This window comes from Mobula hypostoma, unplaced genomic scaffold (genome assembly GCF_963921235.1).
Source record: "Mobula hypostoma unplaced genomic scaffold, sMobHyp1.1 scaffold_36, whole genome shotgun sequence".
Lineage (NCBI taxonomy): Eukaryota > Metazoa > Chordata > Chondrichthyes > Myliobatiformes > Myliobatidae > Mobula > Mobula hypostoma.
Window position 1 is genome coordinate 1,168,148 of NW_026948187.1, and position 9,867 is coordinate 1,178,014.

Consider the following 9,867-nt stretch of genomic DNA (forward strand, 5'->3'; position numbering starts at 1 on the left):
AGCACCCTCTCTGCCTACCTATGTGTCCTTTCGAGAAACATACCAGTATATGGGACACAACAGATACTGCAGGTGTTGGAAGTCTAGAGCAATAACAGAATGTGCAGGAGGAACTCAGCAGGTCAAGCAGAATCCATCAATGGGAATCAATGTTTTGGGCCAAGACCCTTCATTGGGACTTTTGCCACCAAGTTGTCTGGAATATCAACAGGCAAAGAATATAGGCCAAGCAGATCTCCATGGCATAGCAAATACAACAAAGCCAATAAACACTTCCGCTATACCAATATTAATGTATTCTTTCGGCAAAATATCTCAGTCCCATTCTGATCTGGACACTTTATAATGAAAGATAAGAACAGAAATTAAAAATTTTAGAAAACACTATTTACACTCATATCCACATAGATGAACACTACCAAAGACAGATGGAGGAAGAGGTATAACAGACATTTAAAAAAGTCGTCCAACAGTCTGATAAAATTTATAAAGTATATATTTTCATCAAAAATAAACATGATTCAGAACTCCATGTGAGTATATATGCAAGTCTGATCAGAAACACAGAAAAAAAAATGTATTATCACAATGGAACAAAATGTTAACCAGTGGAATGAGTATGACTCTCCTTGGGAGACATCCCAACGATCTGAGCAGATGACCTGGTGACAAGGAGGCATTGAGCACCTGACTCAGAGTTGGAGACCTCTTCTCAGAAACAGAGGGGTTCCGTGCAGAAATACAGGACAAGGCGGTTAACAAAAAAAAAAAAAAAAAAAAAATCAAAAATGCATAAAATACAAACAAGGTGATAAATGCAGAAAATGCCGAGAGAAAGCAGACACAGTCCAACACATTCTGTGATCCTGCAGCTGTTGAACTCCTCGGATTTCTTACACAGGGGTGAATTGTTTTAAAGTGCTTGGCGGTAGGTACCGGGGAGATGTCGGAGGCAAGTTTTTCACATGGAATGTTTGTTGCGTGCAATACACCACCAGAGATAATGCTAAAGGCTGATTCAATAGGGTCTTTTAAGAGATACGGAGTTTAGAAACAATGAGAGGTATACGGTAGGGAATTTTAGGCAGATTCTAGAATAGGTTACATGGACGGCACAACATTGTGGGCAGAAGAGCCTTTAATGTTCTATAGATTTCTATGTTATATGTTCTACGCTTGTCACCCTTTTCATTATGCTGCCATTACATCGTTACAGCGAGGCCTGTGGTGGCGGAGAGAAGAACCAGTATTGCATCTCCTTCTGACTCGAGTACTCCGGTCCCAGCAATGAAGGTTGTGAATTCTTACTTCACCTTTCCAGGTTAATCGTCCTTCCAGAGACGACCGACCAGAGATGTGCACAGTGCTCCTGGAATTGGTCTCAACACATAGAGCAGTACAGCAGGGGATCAGTCCCTTCTGATTACCGTGTTAGTCTGAACCAATTCAACTCGTCATTTTATGCACTACTAAATCAACCCCTTCAACCTTAACTAGGCCTGCATCCCTCCATTCTCCACACATTCATCTGGTATCTAATAGCCTTTATCAAAAAAAGAACTGTCGACTCAATCCTTGTTGAAAGGTCTCGTCCCAAAACGTCGACAGTTCTTTTTTTTTCATCGTCCAGCATTTTTGTGCGTTCCCTAGATTTACAGCATCTGCAGATGGTCTCTTGTTTGTGAGAGGGAAGGAGGAATTTTGTTGGACACGGGGGAAGTGTATCTGTGGAATGCGCTGCCATAAACTTCGTCGGAGGCAAAGTTTCTGTGTGTACTTCTGTGTATACTCAGGAAGTTGATCGGTACTTAATCCGTCAGGTAATCAAAATTTATGGCGATATGTGGGGGATTGGGTGGGATCTGGGATCAGCGGAACAAGCTGGATGGGCTGAATGGTATAATTCTGCTTCTATGTCTTATGGTCTGATCGTATTATGGAACAAACCCCCACAATCATGATGAATGTCCTCTGCAATCTTCTAGCACTAAAGATCCTTTGTACAGAATACTAAGCAGAACCTAATGCACCTGTTCAAGAAACTTGGCAGGTCAGCCAACATCTATTGAGAGGAATAGAGTCACGGTTTGGATGAAACCCTCCCTTGCATTGTTGACACAGGCCCTTTGGTCCAAAATTTCCACGCCGTCTTCTTGTCCGTTTAAATTAGTCACATCTGCCTGCCTTTGATTCTTCTTCTTCTTCTTCTTCTTCTGTTATCCATCCCATAGGATGGTGATGGTTCCTTTCAGTCAGTTAGTGGGATGCGTCCTGGAGTGGCTGTACAGGCCGATCCTTGACAGGCACTGCTTGCCACATACTTGGCAGGTGAGGCCTGGAGGGGCAGCAGGGGCAGAAGCTCTGTTGTGGTGCTTCCTGTGCCTTTCCTCTGTTGCCTCGTTGAGCTTGTTCTCAGCAGCATCCACACCTTTTCTGATGGCGTCCCTCCACTGTGAGCGATCTTGAGCCAGATCCTCCCATGTTGATGGGGCAATGCCAGCTTTCTTGAGGTTCTTGTGCAGAATATCCTTGTTCCGTAGTCGCAAGCCGCCTTGTTTTCGAGTACCACTGGACAGCAGGCCGTACAAGATATCCTTGGGCAGTCTTCCATCAGTCATTCTGACAACATGTCCTGCACAGCGCAGTTGGGCTGACATCACCAAGGTTGAAACTGGTGGCGTTCCGGCTCGGGAGAGGACCTCGGTGTTGGAGACCTTGTCTCGCCAGGTGATCTTCATCAGAGAATGTAGGTGATGCTGCTGCAGTTGGTCAAGCTGGCGTAAGTGTCTTTGATATGGGCACCAAGTCTCACATCGGTATAGCAAGGCTGAAATGACAACGGCCCTGTATACTTTGCAACTGGTGGCCAATCTGATGTTCTGTGACCAACCTCGATCTTTCAGCTGACACTGTGACACCCAGGAACACACACACCCACATCAAATCCGTCCAAACGAATCTGGGCGAACATTAATGATCAACAAATATAATACCACTCAGTAATCAGCTGTCTGAATGAATAACTGGCTTTAAAGAGAAAGAGTGCCCATGGTCCACATTGTCAGGGTGTTGAGTTTACCAGGAGACAGAGACTGCAGGGACGAGAGGTTTTCTGTTGACTAATACACTGTGTGTGGACCCCGCTGGCAATTCTGGTGTTGTGACCCGAATCGAGACAAACACCACGCTGCCCACTCCACCAACAACACGGCACAGCCGGACACATAACAGGGGACTTTACATCTCACAACACTGGATTCAGTGATGAAACCCGTGATTAATGTTGTTGTCCCACTGAAATCATAACAAAACGTCCATTAAGGTGTTTTTAAATACAAGTGCAACCCCACGCGCCTGACTCACACGATTTCCCCTCGCGCGTACCTGATGTCACACACGCGCTGCTATGCTCGCGCTGAAACAGTTTAACGGCTGAGCTACCGACCACGAGACCACTTCATCCCCCACCTCCGCTGCACTATAGTCATTGGCCCAAGGCAATGCCAATCACTGTTTACGCCCAATAGCGGAGGCGGACCAGCCCAGAGGGCTTTACCTTGCTGACATATGCCGCTCGTCATGACTTCCACATCAACGAGGAACAAACCCCAAAGTAAATGTCCCGCTTTTTGATTTATTTGAATTTCACTCCGAGAAAAGTTGGCGGCGTTTATTAAACGTCTCCAGCTGCCGGAGTCTGATGTATCGCTGAGAGGTAGGAGGAGACCGCTCGCCCGTCGGCCTGGTGCCGGCTCCCCGGAACGGGAGGGACCGCAGATGAGGAAGGAAGGTGAGAGGATTGGGGATTTTATTGAAAGGATAAAATGATGTGAGAGGTGGTGGACAGGATGTTTGTCCCGTTGGGGCTCATCTGTGGAAATGTCTGAGCCCACGGTGGTGGCAAGCAGAGGGATTCAACACATTGGGGGCAAACACCGGCAGACTGTTGACCTGCAAGTGGGGACAATGGTCCGGGCAAAGTGGAGATGGGAGTGGCGTTGTGGACCCGGGTCTTATTGAATGAAAGGACGTGCTAGAGGGGCCGAATGGCCTTCTCCTGTTCCTGGTGTCTGTGTGTTTAAATACGAGGAATAACCAGACCCTTCCTGGGCCTGTAGGATGTCCCAGTGGGTGCTGTAATGAAGAAGGAGGGAAAAGGTGGATTTTATTGAAAGGATAAAGACTGTGTGAGAGGCGGAGTCATAACAATTTGATATGGTGCAATAACAAATCTCACGACACATGTCGGTGGTAATAAACCTGATTCTGAACAGGAACACTACCAAAGACAGATGGAGGAAGAGTTATAACAGACATTAAAAAAAATCATCCAACAGTCTGATAAAATTTCTAAAGTATATATTTTCATCAAAAATAAACATGATTCAGAAATCCATGTGAGTATATATGCAAGTCTGATAAGAAACACATAAAAAATGTATTTATCACTATGGAAGAAAACGTTAACCAGTGGAATGAGTACGACTCTCCATGGGAGTCCTCGCAATGATCTGAGCAGACGACCTGGTGACAAGGAGGCATTGAGCGCCCAACTCAGAGTTGGAGACCTCCTCCTAGAGAGAGAGGGTTTCCTTGCAGAAATACAGGACAAGGTGGTTAACAAAGAAAATAAATCAAAAATGCATAAAATATAAACAAACAAGGTGATAAATGCAGAAACTGCCGAGAGAAAGCAGATATAGTCCAACACTTTCTGGGATCCTGCTGCAGTTGAACTCAATCTGATTACTTACACAGGTACAATCAAATGCTAAATATCACTCACCACAATCTTGCTTTAAAATATAAACTCATGACTGACGATCGATAATAACCATCCACATATAATTTCACAGGATAAACAAGTAGGAACAACTCCCTCAATAGATATAACCATTTCCAACACAACAGGCTTCGTTTGTGTCATAAGTGAGACAACCAAATTATTTTCTGTCAATCAGCTTCCGAATGTTGCTACTCTGTCATTCATGCCATGCCCCGCTGCTGATTCCCTTCTCCTCATCATATGTTCTTACCCTGAGCATCACCCAGAGCCCCAAACTCTGCCCTGTGCAGACCTGCCTCTGGTTTCTGAACCTGATTCGTTGAACATCCAAATAATGGTTTCCCAGGGATTCTCCCTCTTGGGATCCAGCACCAACCTGATTTTCCCAATATATCTGAATGACTATCTCCCATGACAATTGTTGCATTGCCCTTTTGGCCAGCATTTTCTATCTCCCGTTATAATTTGTGGACGATATACCTACCACTGTTCAGGGTCTCTGGATAACTCCCATCAGAGTCTTTCACCCTTGCTGTTCCTTAGTTTTTCCCACAATTGTTCAACACCTTCCAACCCTATGTCAGCTTTCTGATGATTTGATTTTATTTTTTACCAACAGAGCCACAGCACCCTCTCTTCCTACCTGTGTGTCCTTTTCAGAAACATACAAGTCTATGGGACACAAGAGGTACTGCAGATGCTGGAAGTCTAGAGCAATAACAGAATGTGCTGGAGGAGCTCAGCAGGTCAGGCAGCATCTATCGATGGGAATCAATGTTTTGGGCCAAGACCCTTCACAGGGGCTCTTGACATCCAGTTCTCTGTAATATCAACAGGCAAGAATATAAAAAATAGTGCAAAAAATAAAAAAATAAAACTTATGACAGAATTTACATCAGGGCTTAATAAGATTTGCCAAGCAGATCTCCATGGCATAGCAAATACAACAAAGGCAATAAACACTTTTGCTATACCAATATTATTGTATTCTTTCAGCAAAATATCTTGGTCCCATTCTGATCTGGACACTTTACAATGAAAGATAAGAACTGAAATGAAAAATTTAGAAAACACTATTTACACTCAAATCCACATAGATGAACACCTCTGAAGACAGATGGAGGAAGAGGTATAACAGACATTAAAAAACAATCACCCAACAGTCTGATAAAATTTCTAAAGTATATATTTTCATCAAAGATAAACATGATTCAGCACTCCATGTGAGTATATATGTAAGTCTGATAAGAAATACAGACCAGAAAACGTAATTGAGAAGCCAACTCAGAAAGATGTATTGTCACTATGGAAGAAAATGTTAACCAGTGGAATGACTACAACCCTCCATGGGAGACCTCGCAATGATCTGAGCAGATGACCTGGTGACAAGGAGGCATCGAGTGCCCAACTCAGAGTTGGAGACCTCTTCCTAGAGAGAGAGGGTTTCCTTGCAGAAATACAGAACAAGGTGGTTAACAAAGAAAATAAATCAAAAATGCATAAGATATAAACAAACAAGGTGATAAATGCAGAAAATGCCGAGAGAAAGCAGACACAGTCCAACACATCCTGCAGCAGGTGAACTCAGTTGGATTACATACACAGGTACAATCAAATGGCAAATACCATTCACCAAATCTTGGTTTAAAATATAAACTCATGAATGACCACTGTAACTTCATAAAGACAGCATAAATTCAAGCCTGATCCAGTTTCAGAGTCAAGATCTTACAAATCATATGATAACCATACAATTTTACTAATAGGACAGTCCATAATAACTATCCGGATATAATATTACAGGATAAATAAGCAGGAACAACTCCTGCAATAGATATACCTATTTCTGACACAACAGGCATTGCTTGTGTCATCAGTCAGGCAACCAAATTATTTTCTCTGTCTATCAGCTTCCAAATGTTGCTACTCCGTCATTCATTGCCACGCCCCGCTGCTGATTCCTTTCTCCTTATCATACGTTCCTACCCTGACCATCGTCCAGAGCCCCAAACTCTGCCCTGTGCAGACCCGCCTCTGGCTTCTGACTCTACTTCGTTCAACATCCAACTAATGGTTTCCCATTCTACTTTCAGTCTTTAGAGAACACTGGTGTTTTCTTACAAACCTGGCAGCTACATATGAACCTGGTCAGAACCCACTTGGAGTAGTGTGCTCAGTTCTGGTCGCCTCACAGGAAGGATGTCGAAACCATAGAAAGAGTGCAGAGGAGATTTACAAGGATGTTGCCTGGATTGGGGGGACATGCCTTATGAAGACAGGTTGAGTGAACTCGGCCTTTTCTCCTTGGAGCAAAGGAGGATGAGAGGTGACCTGATGAAGGTGTATAAAATGCTGAGAGGCATTGATTATGTGGATAGTCAGAAGCTTTTCCCCAGGGCTGAAATGACTGCCACAAGAGGGCACAGATTTAAGGTGCTTTGGAGTAGGTACAGAGGAGATTTCAGGGGTTATTTTTTATGCAGAGAGTGGTGAATGCGTGGAATAGGCTGCTGGAAACAGTGATGGAGGCGGATACGGTAGGGTGTTTTAAGAAATGTTTGGATTGGTACATAGACCTTAGGAAAATAGAGATCTCTGGGTAAACTAGTAATTTCTAAGGTAGGGACATGTTTGACACAACTTTGTGGGCCAAAGGGCCTGTATTCTGCTGTAGGTTTTCTACCTTTCTATGTTAACCCTTTAGAAGAAGGGAAAATTACCCATAATGTGGAAATGAGCCGTGAATGAGGAGGTTAACTACCAATGTCATTCTTCCTCAGCCCAGAGATTTGAGGGGTGAAGAACAGGTCAGCTAGAACTGCTGTCAACTTGACTTCTTCAGTTTGCAGAGAATTCAAGGCGAACCTCTTCACGCACAGAGTGGAGACTGTTTGGAACCCATCACCACAGGGAGAGCGAGAGGGGAACAACAGGGAAGGATTGAAAAGGACCATCATGGAACAGAATCACTGGCAGGTTCCAGCTGGCCTGAGTTGACTCTCTACTGTACACTAGGTGAGTTATAAATTCACTAAGTACAGATCCAGAATATTAAACTCCAGTCCCATTAAGGTTGAACATGCAGCAGAAAACTCCTCCCATGTCCAGTGATCAGGGTGCAGAACTGTGTATGGTGAGCACCAGTAATAATTGCAGAGTTCAGCACCAACAGTCATTCTCTAATTTGCATTCAGCAACGGGGATGGACAAATATTCAGCATGCAGCTTATTGAAACATTCTCCCCAGTGTGAACCCAGCAGTGTGTCACAAGGTTAGATGACAGAGTGAATGCCCACCTACATTCGCAGCTGGTGAATGGCCTATCCCCAGTGTGAACTCAACGATGCACATTTGGTGGAGATGGCTGAGAGAAACACTGCCCAATGTCTGAGCAGGTGAATGGCCTCGACCTGGTGTGAAACCATTGATGTCTCTGTAGGTGGAACGACTGTGTGAATCCCTTCCCGCAGTCTGAGCAGGTGAACGGCTTCTCTCCGGTGTGAACTCGCTGATGTACCTTCAGTTTAGATGAGCAAGCGAATCCCTTCCCGCAGTCTGAGCAGGTGAATGGCTTCTCCCCAGTGTGAATTCTCTGATGTACTTTCAGCTTAGATGAGCAAGTGAATCCCTTCCCACAGTCTGAGCAGGTGAATGGCCGCTCTCCAGTGTGAACTGACTTGTGTATCAGCAGTTTGGATGACTGAGTGAATCCCTTCCCACAGTCTGAGCAAGTGAACGGCTTCTCCCTGGTGTGAATTCGCTGGTGTTTCTGTTGGTGGGATGACTGAGTGAATCTCTTCCCACAGTCTGAGCAGGTGAACGGCCTCTCTCCAGTGTGAATTCGCTGGTGTACCAGCAGGTCGGGTGACTGAGTGAATCTCTTCCCACAGTCTGAGCAGGTGAATGGTTTCTCCCCAGTGTGAACTCGCTGGTGTCTCTGTAGGTGGAATAACTGAGTGAAACGCTTCCCACAGTCTGAACAGGTGAATGGCCTCTCTCCAGTGTGAACTCGCTGATGTACCTTCAGTTGAAATGAGCAAGTGAATCTCTTCCCGCAGTCTGAGCAGGTGAAAGGCCTCTCTCCAGTGTGAACTCTCTGATGTACCTTCAGCTTAGATGAGCAAGTGAATCCCTTTCCGCAGTCTGAACAGGTGAACGGCCTCTCCCCAGTGTGAACTCGCTGGTGTACCAGTAGGTCTGAGGACCAAGTGAATGCCTTCCCGCAGTCTGAGCAGGTGAACGGCTTCTCCCCAGTGTGAACTCGCTGGTGACTCAGTAGGTGGGATGACTTAGTGAATCTCTTCTCACAGAATGAGCAGGTGAACTGTCTCTCCCCAGAGTGAATTCGCTTATGTACCAGTAGGTCGGATGACCGAGTGAATCCCTTCTTGCAGTCTGAGCAGGTGAATGGCTTCTCCCCAGTGTGAACTCGCTTATGTACCAGTAGGTCGGAAGATTGAGTGAATCCCTTCCCACAGTCTGAGCAAGTGAATGGCTTCTCCCCAGTGTGAACTCGCTGGTGCCTCTGTAGGTGGGATGCTCGATTGAATCTTTTCCCACAGACTGAACAGGTGAATGGCCTCTCTCCAGTGTGAATTCGCTGGTGTACCAGCAGGTCGGGTGACTGAGTGAATCCCTTCCCACAGTCTGAGCAGGTGAATGGCTTCTCCCCAGTGTGAACTTGCTGGTGTCTCTGTAGGTGGAATGACTGAGTGAAGCCCTTCCCACAGTCTGAACAGGCGAACGGCCTCTCTCCAGTGTGAACTCGCTGATGTACCTTCAGTTTAGAAGAGCAAGTGAATCCCTTCCCACAGTCCGAGCAGGTGAATGGACGCTCCCCGGTGTGAACTCGCTGGTGAGCCATTAGATCAGATGACCGAGTGAATCCTTTCCCACAAATTCAGCAGACGACCAGGCTCTGCCCAGTGTGCACTGACTGGTGTGTCCACAGGTGGGAAGACCGACTGAATCCCTTCTCACACACAGAACAGGTGAATGGCCTTGCCCAGTGTGAACTTGCTGATGTACCTTCAGTTGAGATGACTGAGTGAATCCATTCCCACTGTCTGAGCAGGTGAAT

General features: G+C 45.5%; 1 protein-coding gene across 1 annotated transcript; it reads right to left on the reverse strand.

Annotated features, from left to right (window-relative positions):
- Positions 1-8,124: 8,124 nt before the first annotated feature.
- On the reverse strand, positions 8,125-9,636 carry LOC134341532 (zinc finger protein 585A-like; the record flags this gene model as incomplete). The annotated part of the gene is made up of 1 exon (XM_063039401.1): positions 8,125-9,636. A coding segment is annotated over one exon (1,512 nt), but the record flags the coding sequence as incomplete, so codon positions are not given.
- Positions 9,637-9,867: the final 231 nt, after the last annotated feature.